This window comes from Columba livia, chromosome 27, assembly GCF_036013475.1.
Source record: "Columba livia isolate bColLiv1 breed racing homer chromosome 27, bColLiv1.pat.W.v2, whole genome shotgun sequence".
NCBI classification, from domain to species: domain Eukaryota; kingdom Metazoa; phylum Chordata; class Aves; order Columbiformes; family Columbidae; genus Columba; species Columba livia.
In genome coordinates, this window is record NC_088628.1 from 3,147,141 (window position 1) to 3,167,990 (window position 20,850).

Consider the following 20,850-nt stretch of genomic DNA (forward strand, 5'->3'; position numbering starts at 1 on the left):
GAGGCAGGGGGCTGGCGGTGCCACCTCTGCAGTGCCAGGGAGGGGAAGGAGCGGGAGGGGACATTTTGCAGGGGGAAACTGAGTCAGGAGGGCAGTGTCGGCAGCAAAGAGGGGGAGGCCCCTTGTCGGGGGGTGTGAGGCTGAGGTGGGGTGATGGGGTGTCAGGGATGGGGGAAACTGAGGCAGAGAGTGCGGGGGGTCAGTCCCAGCGCTTTCCCGTACCCGGGAAGGCAGAGACGGGGGGATGCACTTTTGCGGGGGGGGGGCGACACAAGACAGGCGGGTCCCCTCCCCCTGCCTCTCCCCACCTCTCCGCGCCGGGGGAGCCCGAGGCCGGGCCGGGCCGCCTCCCCGGGGCGGGGGCAGGGCGGCGGGGGGGGGCACGCAGCCGCTCCGGGAGCGGCGGCAGCGGCGGCTCCTCCAGTGCCGCTGTTACCGGAGCGGCCCCGGTGCAGCCGCAGCCACCGGGCGGGCCCGGCTCCGGCTCCGGCCGCGGCCCCCCCCGCGCCGCCCGCGGCCCCGCCCCGCCCGGGCTCCGGTGCCCCGGCGCCTCCCGCCGCGGCGGCGCGGAGCGGAGCGGGGCCGGGCCGAGCGGCGCTGCCGGCGGGCGCAGGTGCGAGGTGCCCCGGGCCCCCCCCCGGACACCCCCGACCAGCACCGGGACGGCGGAGGTAAGAGCGCGGCCGGTGCCCCCTCCCGCCCCCCCGGCGATGCGGTTCGGTGTGTCCCCCCCCGCTACGGTTTATCCCCCCCCTTCCCCATTCGGTTGCCCCCTCCTGAGGTTGGGGGGGATGGGAGGAAAGGGGGGTGCCCTCTCCCCAGCTCTCCCCCCTCCCGCTGTCGCCGGCTGCTGCATTGGGAAGCGGCGCTTTTGTTAGCGGCTCCGGGCGGAGCGGGCGGAACCTTGAAGGGTCACGGGCTGGAGGGGCCCCCTCGGATCCCCCCGCACCCCTCGGTGTCCCCAATACCCCCAGCCCGCACCCCTCTGCCCTCCCCTCTGCGCCCTGCGACCCCCCGCCCGCACCGCGACACCCCCCAGCACCTCCATCCTACATCCCCATCCACACCCCAGCGCTCCTGGGGACCCCCCCGGTACCCCAGTCCGTCCCCCCCAGCCCTCTCCGGCACCCCTTGCACCCCCGCACCCCAACGCACCCTGGCACCCCGGTGAGCCCCCTGGCACCCTGATTCTGCACCCCCACCCACCCCCAGCACCCCGCTGACCCCCCGCATCCTGATCCTGCTCCCCCATGTCCCCCCCAGCACCCTGGTGCTCCCGCTGCATCCCGATCCCGCACTGCCGTTTCTCCCCCGCCCCCCGATCCCTCACCCCTCTCCCCAGCCCAGCACCTCGATCGCCCCCCCCAGCAGCTCAGCCCCGCACCCGACCCCCCCCCATCACCTCCACCCAGCACCCAGTCCCACCCCCATCCCCTCACACACCCCCATCCCACCCATCAGCAGCCCGGGCCGGCACCCCGACTCCCCCCACAAAAACCGCGGGACACTGTGATGGGTACGAAATACTGAGGCCCCCCCCACCCCGAGCTCCCGTTGGGGGGCCCCCTGCTTCATCGGGCTCCGTTTTGTCTCCGCTGCCTCTTTGGGGAGCAGCCAAGGTTGCTTGTTTGGGGGGGGCAGGGTAAAGGGGGGGCTGGTGTGTTCTCCCCCCATGCAGCCTCTGCTGGGCTGGGGGTGGCAGAGGGGCTGAAATGGGGGGGGTCTCAGCCAATGCAGCCCCTGAAAGGGCAGAGGAGAGCAGCGAGGGCTCCGCCGGGGGTTTGGCGGTACAGCCCCCCCGCAAATAACCCCGCAGGGCTGGGGTGGGGGCAGAGCCTCACAAATTAGGGGGGTGTCTGGCTCTGTCTTGCTGGCGCTGTAACTTTATCCATGGTGGGGACTGGGGGGACACCCAGCAGTAGTGAACACCCCCCATGCATGGCGGGGGGGCTGACACCCCCAGCATCAGGGCAGGGCTGGGGTCCCCCATATGGGCAGCGTCTGGGGTGGTCCCGGCCCCCCCTTTGGGAGTGGGAAGCCCCAACCCTGCGTGGGGGACTCTGGGGGGGCCCAGCACCCCCCAGATGAGCCAGAGGGAGAGCACGGGGCTGTGCCATCCCCTCGAGGTGACCTTGGGTGAGCTCTGCCTCCCGCCCTGCCTCAGTTTCCCCTCTGCCAAATGAGGCTGTGAACCATGGGGGCTGCAGAAGGAGCCCCCTCCATCCTGGTGTTGGGTGCTGCACCCAACCCTTCCACCCCCCTGGTTACCTGGGGGACCTGCCACAAGCAGCGCCCCCCATCAGGGACACCCAGCCCTGCTTGTCCCCAGTGCCTGGGAGCGGTGGGGACGATGGTGGCATATGTGGCACCACCATCCCCCCCCACCGCATCCCCACACCCTAATCTCTTTGGGTCTGGGTTGGTTCTGGGGGTGCCCCAACGGGGCTGAATCCTACTCTGAGAGGTGATGGCTGAGCCTCCCCTGCCAACCAGCCGCAGGGAAGGGGTGCATTGGCTTGGGGGGGTCCCCTCTGTGTGTCCCCTCCCCGGCAGTTTTAGCCACAGTTGGTGGCCTGAACTGGTGACACTAGAGGGCAGCTTCTGTTCTGCACGCAGCGGAGGGTGCAGGATCGGGCCCTGGCAGTGCCGTGTCCCCCCCGGGGGCTATTTGCAGGTGCGTGTCCCCGCTGGGTGCTGGGGGGGCCGGATCCGGGTGCTGAGGTGCCAAGCGCCGGCAGCGACGCTCTCCCGGCCCCGCCGAGACGCCCCTTTTGCAGCGTCCCCGGGGTGACACGGGAACTGGGTCACCGCTGTCACCGGGACACGTGGCTGCGGCGGGTTCTGTGCGTGGTGGGGCTGGGGGTGGCGCCTGGGGGGGCCAGGTTTGCACTGTGAGGATGCTGGAGGCAGCTCAGCCCCCCCCAGCCCTGCTGGTGCTGCCGGTGTTTCAGCTGCAGGGGGGATGGCTCCGTTACCCCCCAGGAGCTGCTTCCCGAGACGTTTTCGCTGCCGTTCTCATAAACAAAGAGAAATCACCAAATTCAACCCCCACCCCGGGCGGCAGCAAGGCCACCGGCAAAACGGTGACCACAGCGGGCTGGAGGTGTCGGCACACGCGTGTGCACGCGTGTCCATGGGTGTGCATGGGTGTGCACGCCTGTGGGCGTGCCACTCCCCGCGGGGACGTGCGGGGACCCCGGTGCTCTCCCTAAATCCAGGTTCCCAGTGGCTTTGCAGCCCTTCAAGCAGCCCCGAGTCACGGGGCAGGGTGCTGACGTGCCAAGCTGGGTGTCACCGTCCCCCTCGCACGCCCCCTCGGTCCTCGGAGCCACCGGCATCCCTTGCAGCTCACTCTGCACATGCCACGTGATGGGTTGGCTCCCAGTTAAACCAGTGCCTCCTGCCAGGGCCCTTTTCTCCCCACCAGTTTGGCCGTAGCGGTGCTGGGGGGGCTCAGCCTGGCCACAAGGCCCCGTGCCGGTGCGATGCTCGCCGGGTGCCGGCGCTGGATGCAGCTCCCTGCTGCAGTGCCGGCCGCGGTTTGGATCCTTAGACAAGCTCGAATATTTTTAATTAAACCTGCCAGTTTGGATGCAATTTCATTTCTTCAGTGGGCTGAGCTGCACCGGCCCCTCGGTGCATTACCCTCGCCGCGGCCGCTCCAGCCGCGTCCGTCTCCCGGCGTTGCCTCGGGTGAGGTTTTCCCACCCGGCACAGGCCATGGTGGCTTTGCTGGTGCTGGCATCTCTCGCCGTGCCGGCCGAGCGGGTTGTCACCAGCCCGGGTGGAATGGTTTCGCGGTGGTACCGGTGCAGTGGCATCCGCTGTGCATTCAGTAGCATAAATAGTAGTAAAGAAAACCCAAGAGCAAGCCTGGTTCCATCTGGGCTGTGCCACCGCGCCGGCTTAACCCATTTGCACCCGATCGCTGCCGGCATCGCCCAATTGCCACCAGCATCATGGGTGCTGCATCCTGGGGGGTTCCGGGGTCTCTTCTTCCCATCCCCGCATCCCAAGGATGGTGATGGATGCAGCTGGTACCCAAAGGATGCTGCTGTATCCCTGGCAGTGCCCAGCCCCACCTCAGAGGGGGCGCGGTGGCTCTGGGTACCCCCGGCTTGTCCTCGGGGACCTTTGGGCTTCGGTTGCATCCCTCAAAAGGGGTGATGGAGGTTTCGATTCCCTTTGCGAAGGCGGGAGGGAGAGGAAGAGCGATTGTCTGGTGCGGAGGAGATCCCAGTGGGGCTGCCTTGTGCTAACAGGATTTTACTCCCTATTTAATTACAATTTTGTCAAATAAAAAAAGGGGGGGGGGGGAAGAAAGATCGCTCTCATCTCTTTGTACCGGTTCCTGGCAGCCGGTTAATTAAACAGTGGCTGGTGAAGCCACCAATCCCTAGAGGAGGTCCCGGGGGACCCCAGGGCTTGGCAGTCACACCAGCTCCAGTTCCTCCCAGTTCAGCCCAGTCTGGCCTGCTGGTGGCGAGGCCGGCTGTGGTTGTGGTGGCGACGTGCCGAAGCGATGTGGCTAATCCCCGGCTTTTCCCTGTGCAATCCTGCCCAGCGGGATAATCCCATCAAACCTGGCGCCACAGCAAAGCTCGGCACCGGGTTTGGTGCTGGATGGATCTTGGGGTGGGGACACGGTGGCCCTGGTGGCACTATGTCCTTGTCAGGGCGATGCAGGACTGCAGAGGTGCTTGGGCATCAGGTGGGGAAACTGAGGCACAGAGTGGGGAACAGCATGTGTCTTTGCAGTAGCTGGGGACCAGGACAGGAGGGTGGCAGCCACCGGTGTCCCAGCACCAAAAACAAACCCAAGGTGCCGGAGAAGGGGGGTTGGAAGAGGCTCTGGTGGCAGCACCCATGTGTCACTGGTGAGACCGGATCTGCTCCAGTTTGGGTGATGCAAACAGAACCGACGTTGATTATCAGCCCCATCCATCATCTCCCGCTGGGGGACGTTGAGCTAAAGCATCAGGAAATTGGGAAGCATTGAGAAGGTGATTTGGGAGGCTGGATCCGTCTTGGTCCCATGTGGGGCCGGATCCTGCTCAGGTGGGGAGCGCGGAGCTGAAAATAACCCCAGCACCACCTGCACCCTATCCTGCGTGTCACCTGTCCCTGCACAGCCCTCACACTCATGGCAGACGGTGCACAGACACCTGCACACGTGTGACAGCCCATGTGCTCACCAGCACCTGCACAGCACACACCAGCACCTGTGCACACGTGACATGTAATGTACATGCACTGGCACACATGTGACAGCCGAGACACATGCTGCCACCTGTACATACATGACACTTGGTGCACACACGTGTGCCAGACACATGTGCTGGCTGCTGCACACACCAACACCTGCACACGCGTGACGTGTGGTGCACACACATGACACACAGAGCACACGCATGTGACACCCGGTGCACACACTGACACCAGCACACACATGTGACACCTGGTGCACAGACATGACACCCAGCACATCTGTCAGGGCCACCCAGGGGACCTTTGTCACCCATCCTACCCTGAGCTCTGCGGTGCCGGTGTCCCGGAGCAGGCGGTGGGGGTGGTGGGGAGGGGGCCGGGCTGTGCCGGCCCGGTGTGTGCCGGTGGCTGAGCGGGCTCTGCTGGCGCTGGTGGGAGAACAAGGAGCCGTTTTGGGGCAGCGAGGAAACACCTGACCTTCCGGCGAGGCGGTGAGCGCGGAGGCGGCGGCGCTGGGCGCGCACCCGCAAACAATGGCCCTTTGTTCCGTGCCGCCTCTGGCATCCTGCATCCCATCCTGCATCCCGCATCCCATCCTGCATCCCACCCTGCATCCCGCATCCCGTCCTGCATCCTGCATCCCATCCCGCATCCCATCCCGCATCCCATCCTCCATCCTGCATCCCACCCTGCATCCCGCATCCCATCCCGCCTCTCATCCTGCCTCTCATCCTGCATCCCATCCCGCATCCTATATCCCACCCTGCATCCCATCCCGCATCCTACATCCCACCCTGCATCCCGCATCCCATCCTGCATCCCACCCTGCATCCCACATCCCATCCTGCATCCCATCCCGCATCCTGCATTCCATTCCGCATCCCGCATCCCATCCTCCACCCTGCATCCCACCCTGCATCCCGCATCCCTTCCTGCATCCCGTCCCGCATCTCATCCTGCATCCTATCCTGCATCCTACATCCCGCAACCCATCCTGCAACCCATCCTGCATCCCAGCCTGCATCTCACATCCCATCCTGTGTCCCATATCCCATCCTGCTTCCCAGCATGTATCCTGTATCCCACATGCATTCTACATCACATCCCACCCCGCATCCTGCATCCCACGCCCCATCCCACGTTCCATCCCACACCCCATCCCACACCGTGGCAGCGCCAGCACCCAGCACCCACGCCAGCCTGGCTCTGCCGCATCCCACAGCCAGCTGGGGCTCAGGGTGCCCCGATGCTGGGGTGTCACCCCTGTGGCTCCCATCTGTCCCCAGCCATGGCAGGAGAGGGACCCAGCAGTGCATGGGGCAGGTGCCACCACCAAACCTTTGACATTGGCGTCTGCAAAACAGAGCGGGTGACACCACCAGCCTGTGGCCTCGCTGTGAGGAGGAGGAGGAGGCAGCGGGACAAATGCTGGGCTCACGTGCTTCCCACCTTCCTGGCACACCAGTGGTGGCCGTGGCTCTTGTCCCCACAAGTTCCCTGTCCCTTGGTGTCCCCAGGCTCGCTCACATCCCCTCCCCTCTCGCGCTGTTTGGCCAAGCGGATATTTAATCTTATTTAACTCCAAATCAGCGGTTTGAAGTGCAGAAATCTGAACTGGAGAAGCGGGCGCCTGGGCTTGGAGCAATTAAAAGCCCCATTATCGCGGCCGGAGCAGAGCAGCCGAGCGCAGCCGGCGCGGGGAGCCCAAAATGGAAATAAAACTACCCAAACCAACAACTGAACTTTATTAACGCCTAAAAAACGAGCAGCCTGAAGGGTTGAGCGCTCACTCCCGGCCTCCCCAGCACCTCCACCAGCTTCTCCACCTCTCCCTTGCTGTGGGTTTGTTATTGTAGGGTTGCTTTCTCGGGTTTGGCGTTGTTTTGGGGTTTTTTTGGTGTTGTTTCTGATTGATGCGGGTGCGTACAGCGACCTCCCATCTGGCTAATGATGGGCTCTGTGCCCTGGTTTGTTATTGTAGGGTTGCCACTCGAAGCTGGGTGCAAATACGATGGTTTGTGGTTACGGGGTCTCCAGCTGGAGCTGAGGCTGTGTGTGCTGGTTTGTTTTTGTAGGGTCTCCCATACAGAGCTGGGTTTGGCTGTTGGGGCTGAACCGGGAGCTGTGCGTCCTTCTGCCCGCTCGGGGACGGGGCACCCTTGGGACATGGGATGAGGAGGGTGGGTGTCTCTGGGGACAAGGGGAATGGCTGTTTTGGGGGGATAGGAGGGGCAAGGGGGACGGTGCCCTTTGTGGGGACAAGGTGAGTGCTTTTAGGGACAAGGGAATGAGTGTCTTTGGGTACAAGAGGGGTGACAGTCTCGGGGGGAGAGAGGAGGGACATGCGGGGATGTGTGTCTGTAAGGACAAGTGCCTCGGGGGGACCAGCAGGACAGGAGGATCCGTGTGACATGGGGGGGCAGGGGACAAGGGCTGTGAACTGGGGGGACACAGAGCAGCCATGTGCTTGGGGACAAGGGCTGTGAACTGCGGGGGGAGGACGGCACCCTGCATGTCACCCCCTCTGTCCCCACTGTGGGGTTTATTTTGTTGTGAAGCGTGTCACCTCCTCTGTAGGAAACGATATCCTTAATATACAGATGAGGATGTATTGAATATGCGAATGCCCCTGCAGCTGTCCGGCCACCAGCACTGCCCTGGAAGGGACAGGTTGGGGACACCCAGCACCCATGGGTGTCATCAGGCTGGTGTCAGAGGTGCTGACAGCACCCAGCGGCTCGTGTCACCCCTGGGCACCCGCAGTGGGTGACAGGTGCAAGGACAAAGCCACCCATAGTGACCGCGGGGTCCCTACCATCCCCAGAGCCAGTGTTGCGGGGGGTCGACCCCTTGGTGCCTGGGGGTGTCTTGGGGGGCCCAGATGCCTGAGTCCCCAGCCGGGGGGGTCGTGGGCGCTGGGGAGGGGACAGGGACGGGGACAGGGGCTATAAACGGCAGCTGTAAGTGGAGCCGGTAACCGGAGCAGGAGGCCCGGGGGGGACATTTGAGCCGCCGACGGGGCCGTGGAAGTGCCAAGGTAAATGGTGGGTGCTGTGTGTGTCCCCCCTCGCCGTGCCGGTGACCCCCCATCCCTGTCACCCTCATGAGGACCCTGCTAATGCTGGGGTCCCCCATCCTCTTGGCACCTCCTGGAGCTCTGGGGGTGCTCCCTGCCCGTGGCCCCCCCGGGAGCTGCTGCTTGGCTGGGGGGGCCATAGGGGGAGCCAGGGCCAGGGCCAGCCCGTGGTGCCAGGTGGCCGGGGTGACATTTGCTCCGTCCCCGCCGTGGGGACAGCTGCTTCCTGGCTCTGCCATCTGAACCGGCCCCGCAACGGAAACCCCAGGGGGGGCTGAGCCCCCCCAGTCCGGGCAGCAGCAGCTGGGGTGGGGGGGGGTCCTCATGGCCAGTTTGGGGAGGAGGGCGCTACTGCTGGTGACACCCCTGTGGCAGTGGGGGGTGCCCCCTGTGTGACCCCCTTGAGCAAAGGATGCTCTGGGGGTCAGGAGCTGCATTTTGGGGGGGGACATTTTCCTTAATCTGCTTCTAAGGGCCTCATTAGCATATCTAATTGCTTATTGGTGATTTCTAAAGGAAATTACCCCAAACAGCAAAGAAAATCCAGCGTTAGCCCTATGAAAAGGATTTATTTAGATATTGAGATAATATCATGCCCCCCCCCCCCGGTTTTGGGGCACTGAATAACCCACCCCTCATCAGATGCCTCGTAACGAGCCCTGATTAATTAGGGGCTGGGGACTGGTAGTACTGGGCTGCCGCTGCTGTTGTTCCCCCTAAAAGAAGTTGTATTTTAAGGGTTGGTGCCCCCCCTGATTTCCAGGTGTCCCCCCCTTTCCCAGTGTCACCTCCAACTCCCAGTGCCCCCCATTCTGGGATCCCCTGAGCCGGGCTCTGCTCTGGGTGCAGATGGCCAGTGAGGATGGCGGCGGGGGGGACATAGCGGTGCCACTGTCCCCACCGTAGCTTGGAGCACGGGGGATGTCATCGGGGGTGTCACTGGAGGGGGCTCGTGCCGGCGCTTTCCTGTGCTGCTTTGGCACCGCGGTGCCACTCGGGGGGGTTCCCATGTCCCCGGCTGTGGTGACAGCTGTCAGCATGGGGGGGGGACGGTGGCTCCGGTTACGGTGACATCAGCCCTACCTTCCCACCTGGCGCGGGTGGGGGGCGCGGGTCCCCTCCCCGGGGGTCCCTGGGGGGGTTATGTGACAGCTGAGCCGCTTTCAGGACGCCGGAGCCCCCGGTGCCATTGGGGCGTCCTGGGGGAGGGGGGGGGGGACAACGACCCACCCCCAGCGATGGGACCCAGGCGTCCGGGCGCCCCCCGAGCGGTGGGGCCAGCGGTGGCCGTGCCGTAGGGCCAGCGGCGGAGGCGGCCGGCGGAGCTCAGGTGGGCAGAGCGGGGGGCACCGGGGGGGGCCCGACCCACGGGGATGGTCTCGCACCCCCGGGAGGGGACGGGGAGCAGTGAACCAGCCTTTGGGGGCCAGGGGGCTGTCGGACCCCTCTGCGGGGCTGGATATCGCTGCAGCCCCCCCTTTATCAGCATTGGGGGAAAACTGGGGGCTGCCCCCCCTTCCTGCCCCTCACCCCAGTGTCAGGGAGATGCTGGGGGGGGAAGGACAGGGTGAGCGGCTGCCCCCAACCCGCAAAGTGTTCTGTGCAGAGGGGGAGGGCTGAACGCGCTTTCAGCTGGGGAAACTGAGGCATGGAGCGCAGGACTCCGGGACAAGGACAAGAGACGTGGGTGTTCAGCCACTCAACGTTGGGGACATCCAGGCTGGCGACGTTCAGCCCCCCCAGCAACACCCCCCATCCCCGGCACGGCTGCCCCGTCCTCACCCGCTGCCTCAGTTTCCCCGCAGCCACGTTGGGGACACACACCGTCCCCTCTCCTCCGCCACCGCCGTGAATGGGTCCCTGTTTGTCACCCCCTCCCCGCCGTGTCCCCTCCCTCCCCCCCGCTGCCTTTTCTTCCCCTGCACAATCACAGGCATTTATGTCGCCGGAGGCTCCGGTTACCCCCGCGCCGCTCGCTGTCACCACACAGGCTGGGGGGGACGACGGTGACAATGGGCCCCCTACTTGAGGTTGTGACACGAGCACCCCGCACCCCAATTCCCCCCCGATGGGTGAATTCTCAGCTCCCCCCTTCCCTTGGGCGGCTTTTTGGGGTGTTGTGTCCCCCACCCGGCATCTGGGAGATACTTAAATTGGGTGATTGGGTGGTAAAAGCTTCGGAGACTTTAATTACAGCAATTAAACTGTTAATGGCTTTTATAAACCAGCTCAGGCACCAAAAATGAATTAAAAAATAAGAATTGGCAGTGCTGGCACCCAGGGGATGGGGCCCATCCTGCTCGCTTTGTCACCTACAGCGTGTGGGCATTGAGGCATTTTTAATAGAAATATAGAAATAATAGAATTATATTAAGACGATTAATAGAAATTAAAAGACCGGTGCCGTTTGTGCCTTGGGCAGGTGGGGAAACTGAGGCACAGCCGTGGCTGGGCGGGCTTGTGACACCGTGGGGACACGGTGGGTGTCCCTGGGGTCCATGACACCGTGGGGACAACTTGGTGTCCCTGGGGTCTGTGACACCGTGGGAACAGGGTCAGTTGTCCCCAGGGGCTGTGACACCAGGGTCAGGCCCTACCCAGGGGCTGTGACACAGGGTGACTGGGGCAGATGTCCCCAGGGGCTGTGGCACCGCAGAGGGGACCAGGATGGGGACGGGGACCGGTGGCATCGCACAGGGGACAGGGATGAGCGTCCCCACTGATGCTGCCCGGTGTCCTAGCACTGTGACCCCCAGCCCCACGCAATGTCACCCCCCCCGTGGGGACACGGTGGCAGGAGGGCGACAGTTCGATCCAACCCGCTCCCTGCTCTCACGGAATTAATTGATAATCAATTAAATCCCTGCCCAGCTGCTAATTACCCAGCCCTGCCCTGGGGATGGGTGACAGTGGGGGACAGTGGCGCTGATATTTCAAATTCTTCACCCGGATGGGGGTTCACCATCATGCAATGGGGAGGGAACCCAGGCGTCCGGGTGGGTGCTGCCCCCTTCCCACCACTCCTTGTGCTCACAGGTGCCCCCCCCGCACTGGGGGACACCATGGGGTCACCCCCCCGTGTCCCCCTGGTCCTGCTGCTCCTGCTGGCGGTGGAGAGGATGGTCCGGGGCACCTTTCCCGAGGAGCCCGGGCCCATCACCGTGGCCCCCCCGGAATGTGAGTACCCATGGGAAGGGTTTGGGGATGAAGGAAGAGGGGGGTACCCATGGGAAGGGGTTTTGGCGTGAAAGAATGGGGGAGCACCCATGGGAAGGAGTTTTGGGGTGAAGGAAGCGGGGGCACCCATGGGAAGGGGTTTTGGGGTGAAGGAGGGGGGAGCACCCATAGGAAGGGGGTTTGGGGTGAAGGAAGTGGGGAGCACCCATGGAAAGGGGTATTGGGGTGAAGGAAGGGGGTGGCACCCATGGGAAGGGGTTTTGAGGTGAAGGAAGAGGGGGTACCCATGGGAAGGTTCTTTTGGGGTGCCCCAGCAGCATGTCACCCCCGTGTCCCCCCAGATGTGAAGCACTACGCCGTCTTCGTGGGCCACGGGACGAACCCCGACGGGGGGGGGACCCAGCGCCTCAACATCCAGCGCATCCTCAAGGTCAACCGGACCCTCTTCATTGGGGACAGGTCTGAACTGCGGCACCCAAACACCCTGTGGTACCCCAAAACCTGCCATGGGGGGTCAGCTTGAACACCTTGAGGGTCCCTGGTGATGCTCATCACCTACCCCAGAACCCCACATCTCCCTGGGGGGGTGGCAGATCACACAGCCCCCCCCAACATGCCAAAGTGTGTGTGTGTGGGGCATCCCATCAGGGTGGTGACACCCCTATCCCCCTCCCCAGGGACAACGTCTACAGGGTGAGCCTGGAGACCAGCGGTGCTGGCGAGATGCGCTATCACCGGGTATGTGCTGGGGGGCTTCGGGGGGGGGCCCCATGGGGTCTGCTGGCTTCCCCCCAGCCCCACGTTGGCTTTTCTGCCCCCCCCCAGAAGCTGACGTGGCGTTCGAACCAGCACGACATCAGCATCTGCCGGATGAAGGGGAAACACGAGGTACGAACTGCGGGGGGGTCCGCACCCTGGGAGACCCCCCCTGGGTTGGGACTGAGCATCCTCCTGCACGCCAAATCTGCCATGGGGCACCCGGGGGGTTGGACTCCTCGAGGGGCTCCGGTCAGACTGTCCCTGTCCCAGGGATGCTCATCGCCAACCCCAAGCACCCCACAAAGCCACCCCCTGTGTGTCCCCCATGTGTCCCCCCCGCTGTCACCCTCCCCACTCCCTGCCAGCGGTTGCGTCTCTGTGATTTATCGGCCACTGGGATAATTGGGTTTGTAATTAATTATTTCAGGCAGGCACAGCCCAGCAGCTGCCAGAAATCCAATTTTTTCTTTTCTGTAAATGCCATTTTGGGGTGAAAACGCCCCCCTCAAGGCAGACCCTGGCCACGATGGGGACCTGGGGTGGGTGGGGGACACAAGGTGACCGTCCCCTCTCGCCGCACAGGCCGAGTGCCGGAACTTCGTCAAGGTGCTGCTGGTGCGGAACGAGAACCTGCTCTTCGTCTGCGGCACCAACGCCTTCAACCCCGTCTGCGCCAACTACAGCGTGAGTCCCCCCACGTGGGGACGGGGACACCTGGGACCCCCACGTGTCACCCCCCGCCGTGTGTGTGTGACTCGGACCCTGCTGCCCGCTTGGCATCGCTTATGTCCCCGTCTCCCCCGTGACAGATGGACACACTGGAGCCTGTTGGGGACAACATCAGTGGCATGGCCCGGTGTCCCTATGACCCCAAACACGCCAACGTGGCCCTGTTCACAGGTCAGTGGTGGCACCGCCGGGGCCGTTCTGGGCTCCTGCCCCGCCATCCCCTGCCCCGCGCCCGGTGACACCCCCGCTCCCGTGCAGGGGGGATGCTCTTCACCGCCACGGTGACAGATTTCTTGGCCATCGACGCCGTCATCTACCGCAGCCTGGGGGACAGCCCGACCCTCCGCACTGTCAAACATGACTCCAAATGGTTCAAAGGTGCGTCCCCTGGCTTGGCGGCCACCATGTGCCGTGCCAAGACGTGCCACACATCCTCCTTTCCCGCCCACCTGGGACATCCCTGACCCTGTCACTGTCCCTGCAGAGCCCTACTTTGTCCACGCTGTGGAGTGGAGGAGCCATGTCTACTTTTTCTTCAGGGAGATTGCCATGGAGTTCAACTACCTAGAGAAGGTGGGAGACATCCTGAGACACGCGGGGCAGGGATGGGGACAAGGGGAAGCGGCCTCAAGTTGTGCCAGGGGAGGCTGAGGTTGGATCTGGGGAACAATTTCTTCCCCAAAGGGCTGTGGGGCATTGGAACAGGCTGCCCAGGGCAGTGCTGGAGTCACCATCCCTGGAGGGCTGGACAGACGGACATGAGGTTCTCAGGACATGGGGCAGTGCCAGGGGTGGGTTATGGTTGGACTCAATGATCTTGAGGATCTTTTCCAACCAATATGACTCTATGATTCTATCAGGGTTGGGGACCAGGTGGTGATGGGTGTCCATCCCGTAGGTGGTGGTGTCCCGGGTGGCCCGGGTGTGCAAGAATGACATGGGGGGCTCACAGCGGGTGCTGGAGAAGCAGTGGACCTCGTTCCTCAAAGCCCGGCTCAACTGCTCCGTGCCGGGGGATTCCCATTTCTATTTCAACGTCATCCAAGCCGTCACTGACATCCTGGAGCTGGATGGGCGTCCAGTGGTCCTGGCTGTTTTCTCCACACCTGCCAACAGGTCAGACCCTCTCATGCCCCACCGAGAGCCCCAGGGCTGGGCTGGGACTCCTCTGCATGCCTGCAGGGGACAATGGGGGGCAAAGGGGACGTGGTGTTCACCACACACCCGTGTCCCCCCACAGCATCCCCGGCTCGGCCGTCTGCGCCTTTGACATGACCCAAGTTGCCGCTGTCTTCGAGGGACGTTTTCGGGAGCAGAAGTCACCTGAGTCCATCTGGACACCCGTGCCCGAGGACATGGTGCCCAAGCCCCGGTGAGTGATGTGCCACAGGGGACAGGGCTGGGGACAGGTAGGGTTGGGGACAACGCTGGGGACAAGCCCAGCATGTTAGTGGGGACACCGGGTGACGCGGTGGCCGCAGGCCTGGGTGCTGTGCGTCCCCGGGGATGCGCTACAACTCCTCCAGCACCTTCCCCGATGAGATCCTGACCTTCGTCAAGACCCACCCGCTGATGGACGAGGCGGTGCCGGCGCTGGGCCACGCACCCTGGATCCTGCGCACCATGGGCCGGTGGGTGCTGGGGGGCAGCAGGGGGTGGTGGTGGGTGCTGGTGCATGGTGGTGGGTGCTGGTCCATTCTGCTGGGTACTGGTGCATGCTGGTGCATTCTGGTGGTTGCTGGTATGTGCTGGTGGGTGCTGGTGCATTCTGGTGGGTGCTGGTGCATTCTGGTGGGTACTGGTACATGCTGGTGGGTGCTGGTCCATGCTGGTCGGTGATGGTAGGTATTGGTGCATGCTAGTGGATGCTTGTCCATTCTGGTGGGTGCTGGTGGATGCTGGTGCATTCTGGTGGGCACTGGCACAAGCTGGTGGGTGCTGGTGCATTCTGGTGGGTACTGGTACGTGCTGATGGGTGCTGGTGCATGCTGGTAGGTGATGGTGGATGCTGATGAGCGCTGTCTGGAACCTCTCGTGCTGCCCTTGCCTGTGTGTGCCAGCGCTGGGAGAGCTGATAAATCTCATAAACTTTGCAGTCGAGATTGTCTCGTCCTAATTAAATCTGCCTTAATTGTTGCTTGATGGAGAATTAATCAAGCGGCGCGCTCGGGCCGTAGCCTCCTGCTGACAGGGCAGCAGGGGCGCGTGTGGGACTGAGGATGGGGACACGGGGCTGGGGATGGAGACATAAGGCTGGGATGGGGACACGAGGCTGGGGACAAGGGTGCAGGACTGGGGATGGGGTCACAAGGCTGGGGACGGTGACGTGGGGCTGGGGACCAGCCGGGATTCTGCTGAGGGGCTGCGGGGACCTGGGCTGGTTCTTTGGGGGGATCTGAGTGGGACTTGAGCTGGTTCCTGACTGGGATCTGGATGGGTTTCCATCCCCACGGGAGGTCCCAGCCCCACACCTTGCCTCAGTTTCCCCCTTCCCGGGGCCACGTGGGTTCCTGCCAATCCCAGCGCCAGCTCCATTCACACCACGCAGGTACCAGCTCCGCAAGATCGTGGTGGATACGGCAGCGGGGCCGTGGGGCAACCACACCGTGGTCTTCCTGGGCTCCAGCACCGGCACCATCCTCAAGTTCCTCATCCAGCCCAACGCCAGCTCCAGCTCCGCGCCCGCAGCCCCCGGCAGCCAGAGCGTCTTCCTGGAGGAGTTTGAGACCTACCAGCCTGGGAGGTGGGTGCTGGGAGGGTGGAGAGGGTGCTTAGGTGGGTCAAGGGGTGCTTGGATGGATGGTTGGGTGGATGGGTGGGTGGGTGGATGGATGGTTGGGTGGTTAGATTGTTGAGTGGATGGATGGATGGATGGTTGGGTGGACGGGTAAGTGGATGGATGGTTGGATGGTTGAGTGGTTGGATGGATGGATGGATGGATGGATGGATGGATGGATGGATGGATGGATGGATGGATGGATGGATGGATGGATAAATGTTTGGATGGATAAATGTTTGGATGGATGGATGGCTGAGTGAGTGGTTGTGTAGATGGGTGGATGGAGGGAGAGATGGATGGATAGGTGGACAGGTGGCTGGAGAGCTGGATGGGGTGGGAGTGGTTGGACTGATGGGTGGGTGGATGGATGAGATGTTCAGAGAGGGACCGATTGACAGTTTTAAGGTGACAGGGGAAGATGAATGAGGTGGTTGGGGACAGATGGATGGATGGATGTTTGGAGGGGCTGTGTCAGAGGGATGCAATGGGTCATGGGTTGGTGAATGGGGTGTGGGGACGGGTGAGATACCCTCTCTCGACCAGCCTGTGCTGGGGCTGGCTCCATGGCCTGCAGGCTGGACTAGGGGCACTCTGAGCTCTGTCCTCTCCCCAGGTGTGGCCGGGACACCGAGGATGAGCGGCGGCTGTTGGGGCTGGAGATGGACAAGGCGTCGGGGGCGCTGCTGCTGGCCTTCCCCCCCTGTGTGGCCAGGGTGCCCGTGGCTCGTTGCCAGCAGCACTCAGGCTGCATGAAGTGAGTGCACCGGGCTCAGCCACCCCCCCGGGCTGGGCAGGAGTCACTGGGGGGGGGACACATGAGGGGAGCAGGGGAGATGACATCACACCCCCACAATCTGCTCCAGGATGGGATCCAGCTGGGAACGGCTCAGCATGGCTGGGAGCATGGCCAGGGAAACTGAGGCACAGCATGCTGCAGGGTCCAGGTCCCTCGTAGGGGTCTGGGGTGTTACTCCTCTCTCCTGATGTCTCTACCCCCTGCCAGGAACTGCCTGGGGAGCCGGGACCCCTATTGTGGCTGGACCCCCGAGGGATCCTGCGTCTTCCTGGAGCCCAGCCCCAGGTAATGCCACCAGGCCCTGGGGGGAACACAGTGGGGAGGAAAAGGGGTTCCAGGGGCTCCCCAGAGAGCATCAGCTCCTGCAACCCCACATGGCTGAGACCCAGCAAACTCATCGCTTGCTGAAGCAAACTGGGAGCCCTCTGCCAGGCCATTAGGGACTGGCTAACCCCCCCCAATTTGTGCCCCCCCAGGGTGGCCTTTGAGCAGGACATCGCCGGCAGCAGCACGTCCCACCTGGGCGAGTGCGAGGGTGAGTGCGGGATGGGGCTCGGGGACATGGTGGTGGCACCGCCAGGCTCCTCCATGGCTGTCCCCTGGTGTCCCCTGACGTCCCCCCATCCCGCTAGGGCTGGTGACAGAGAGTTTCGTGGACGAGCCGGACGGGCTGGTGTCGGTGAACCTCCTGGTGATCTCCTCCGTCGCCGCTTTCGTCATCGGCGCCGTCATCTCCGGCTTCAGCGTCTGCTGGTTCATCGGCCACCGGGACCGCAAGGAGCTGGCACGGCGCAAGGACAAGGACACGATCCTGGCGCACAGCGAGTCGGTGGTGAGCGTCAGCCGGCTGGGCGAGCGGCGGGCGCGAGGGGGCCAACCCGGCGCTTTGCTGGCCCCGCTCATGCCCAACGGGTGGCCCAAGGATTTGGGGAAAGTCACCCAACACGACTTGGACTCGGGGGTCCTCCCCACGCCGGAGCAAACCCCCTTGCAGCAAAAACGCTGCCCCGGCGCCCTCCAAAACTGCACCTGGGAGCAAAGTCACAACATCATCAACGCCGCCTTGCGGGATGGACCCGGCACGACCGGTGCCGGCACCGCTCGGATGCACGGTGGCTCCGGCCGCCCGGCTCGCGGCATCCCCCCTCTCTCCTGTCACGCCATCCTGGTGGACCAGGAGCTGGAGGCCGAACTCAGCGACTCCTCGGGTGACGGGCATTGGGGACGGGACCCCCAAGAGGGTCCCCGTACCCGGCAGCACCCACCCGCCGCCACCCGCCGCCAGCCCCGCGGCTCTTACGGTGATTTCGCCGGCACGCCGCACCCCAGCCCCGATCGCCGGCGGGTGGTTTCGGCGCCCAGCGGGGACGGGGGGGACTTTAGCGAGGGGCCACCCTGGCACCCCGAGCAGCTGAACTTCAACGCCAACAACGGCACGAGCCGCCCTGGCGCCCACCTCAAGAGGAACCACACGTTCAACAGCGGCGAGGTGCCGGGGGGCGGTTACGGGCGGCACGGCACGGCACCCCGGGCAGCCGGCACCGGCCCCCCCCGGGCGCTGACGGACCTGCACCACCTCCTGCGCTACGGCGTGGAGCGGACTCCCTCGGGAAAATAGGGACCCCCCGTGTGTTTCCCCGCCCAGGACACCAGTGCGGTCCCCTGGGGACAGGATGGGGTGGCTGGGCAGGAGCTGCGGGCACGGGGTGAGATGCTGCATGGGGAGAGGGGGGTGACAGGCCCCCTGGTGCCCCCATTGGAGTTTGGGGTGTCCCCGGCTGGCGTGGGGCAGTGCCCTGCGCTCTGGCTGCTTTGCCCCGGGTCCTGGGGGGGGTCTGTCCATCCCTTCCCCTTCCCAGGTTGGACCCAGGGATGGTGGCACTCTGGGGGGGATCCCTGGGGGGCAGCAGGACGGACACACGGACGCAGGCACGGCCGAGGTGGAGCAGGGCTGTGCCCCCCGCCCCGCTCCCCTCAGACCCACCTGCCATGCCCGGGCACTCAGGGGGACTGGTGGGTGCTGCCGGCACCCTGGGGGTGGCACTGGGGTGCGTCAGCGGCAGTGATGGGACACGGTGAAAATTGGGGGTGCAGGGGATGGGGGGGCCCTCAAATGTGGGTGTTATCTGGGGGCAGGGCACACTCACAGCCCCCCCAGCATGGGCCCCCCAGTGCCAGTTTGAGGGGGGCTCAGGCACCCCCCCTAGCACTCCCTTCCTGGGGGGCACTGCTGGGGCTGGGGGTTCCCACCGAACCCACTCTCTGCTGGCAAAGGGTGCCCTTCCGGTGCCACCCCTGCCTGGCCCCGGGGCTGCGGGTCCCCCGGGTGTGGCAGGCTGTAAATAGGGTGGGGGGCGGTGACCGCGTCCCCCCCCGCAGTGGCCATGCATGCGGCCGCCCGCGGTCTGTACCCCGCGGCCCCAATAAACGCCCGTTTACCGGAGGCGACTCCCCCGCCGCTGCCTCGGCACCTTCTTACCCCCCCGGGACCCTCTGGACATCGGGGTGCTGGCGGCGGGGGGGGACACGGGGCTGCCCAGGGACCCCCGGTGTGCACAGAGACACCCGCGGGATCCCGCCACTCCCCAGCACCCACGAAGCATCGTGCCTCAGTTTCCCTGTGCGGGTGCAGTGAGGGTGGGAAGGGGATGTCAGTGCCGTGCCCCCAGGAACCGCGGGGTGCAATGGGGACACTGGGACGCCAGCACGCTGACCCTGCCGCGGATGCCAACACCCTGCGAGCTGGCAGCGATTTCCCAACCGACACGTGAGGCCGAGCCACCAACCCCCCTCTGGGGTGACAGCCACCGAGGAGAAGGGACAGTCCCCGAGGAGCCAGGACGGTCGCGAGGAGCCTCGTTGGGACTTGGGAAGGTGAGGGCAAGGCTGGGGGGCTCAGAGCGGGGTCAGGGAGGGGACACGGCGCTCAGGGTGTCTCCCTGCCTGCAGCCATTGCCTGTCCCCCCCCAGGGCTTGCACAACCCTCGGTGACAACCAGCCCAGCGCCATGATGCCACCGGGCCAGATCCTGTCAGCGCTGCTGCTGCTGCTGGTGCCGTGCCGCGCCGCGCCGTGCGCACCCCACCCCAACGCCACCCGTTTTGTGTGCACTGAGCCCACCCTGAGCACCTTCCCCTCGGGGCTGCCCCCCACCACCCTGGCCATCTCAGTGGAGTTCACGGCTCTGGCCACCATTGTCCCCACCGCGCTGGCCGGGCTGCCGCGCCTGCAGGAGCTCCATCTCTCCTCCAACCGCCTGGCCGCCCTCCCCGAAACCCTCCTGCGCCCCGTCCCCACCCTGCGCGTCCTTGACCTCACCAACAACCTCCTGCCCACCCTCCCCGCTGACATTTTTGCCACCACCCGCCACCTCCAGCACTTGGTGCTGCGGGAGAACCGTCTGCAGGCGCTGAAACCCGCCTGGTTCCGGCACCTTCCCCGGCTCCTCTGGCTCGACCTGAGTGACAACGCGTTGACCGAGGTGCCACCGGAGGTTTTCCACCCGTTAGGGTCCCTCCGTAGCCTGGATTTATCCCACAACCGCCTGGTGTCCCTGGCGCCAGGTGCACTGGCGGGGCTGCGGGCACTGGAGCGGCTCGACCTGGAGGGGAACAGGTTGGGGACACTGTCATCCGCCACCTTCGCGCCCGTGCCCGCCCTGCGCCTCCTCTTCCTCCAGGACAACGAGCTGCAGGCGCTGCCCGCCGGCATCTTCGTCCCCTTGCGTCACCTCAGTGTCCTCGACCTGGCACGGAACCAGCTGCGGGCGCTGGAGCTGCCCCCCCGACCCCCTGGCCCTGTGTTGGACCTCGACATCTCGGGGAACCCCTGGGACTGTGGGTGCCAGCTGGTGGCCCTGCTGCGGCGGGTGACACCGCGTCTCACTGCCACCCGGGACACTGTCTGTGCCAGCCCCCCGCGCCACCGGGGACAGGAGGTGGCCTCTGTCGTCCAGGCTGGGGACACCGGCTGTGAGCCCGGGGAGGACATGCAGCACCTGCCAGACACCGAGGCAGGGGGTCTGGTGTCACCCTAGGTGATTCTGTGTGTCACCTCCCTCCATGCCTCTCTGTCCCCAGATGAGATGAACTCTCCTGGGGAAACTGAGGCAGGGAGAGCAGGAGTGCAGCTGTCCCCATCCCAATGGCCCCTGTCCCCCCATCCTGCGATGCCCACCCCAGTGGCTCCAGCCCCTTCCCACCCAGCTCAGGCTGTCCCATATCCCTGTCCCCATCCTACCTGGCACATGTCCCTGTCCCCACCCCACAAGAGCACATTAAACATGGTCACTTGGTGCCACCGCACACACACTCCTGTGTGTCATCC

The 20,850-nt window shown here is 64.7% G+C and overlaps 2 protein-coding genes across 5 annotated transcripts; both read left to right on the forward strand.

Moving 5' to 3' along the window:
- The first annotated feature begins 229 nt into the window (after nt 1-229).
- Nucleotides 230-18,978, forward strand: SEMA6B (semaphorin 6B). Of its 2 annotated transcripts, none has more exons than XM_065042619.1 (17): nt 230-671; nt 11,321-11,461; nt 11,803-11,920; nt 12,139-12,199; nt 12,287-12,349; nt 12,803-12,904; nt 13,030-13,120; nt 13,208-13,327; nt 13,434-13,522; nt 13,848-14,065; nt 14,190-14,321; nt 14,431-14,580; nt 15,498-15,692; nt 16,342-16,482; nt 16,732-16,809; nt 17,001-17,059; nt 17,157-18,978. In XM_065042619.1, exons 1-17 carry the CDS (start codon nt 245-247, stop codon nt 18,140-18,142), a joined length of 3,171 nt encoding a protein of 1,056 aa, XP_064898691.1. In that variant the 5' UTR covers nt 230-244; the 3' UTR covers nt 18,143-18,978. The 2 variants fall into 2 exon arrangements, with proteins under 2 accessions (XP_064898691.1, XP_064898692.1); XM_065042620.1 differs by lacking the exon at nt 230-671 and adding an exon at nt 9,477-9,614.
- A 143-nt stretch (nt 18,979-19,121) lies between these two features.
- LRG1 (leucine rich alpha-2-glycoprotein 1) lies at nt 19,122-20,834 on the forward strand. 3 transcript variants are annotated; one of them, XM_021289656.2, is made up of 2 exons: nt 19,122-19,398; nt 19,474-20,834. In XM_021289656.2, the coding sequence occupies exon 2, from the start codon at nt 19,532-19,534 to the stop codon at nt 20,558-20,560; it is 1,029 nt and encodes a 342-aa protein (XP_021145331.2). In that variant the 5' UTR covers nt 19,122-19,398; nt 19,474-19,531; the 3' UTR covers nt 20,561-20,834. The 3 variants fall into 3 exon arrangements, with proteins under 3 accessions (XP_021145331.2, XP_021145330.2, XP_064898734.1); XM_021289655.2 differs by having other exon boundaries at nt 19,495-20,834; XM_065042662.1 differs by having other exon boundaries at nt 19,901-20,834.
- The last annotated feature ends 16 nt before the right edge of the window (nt 20,835-20,850 follow it).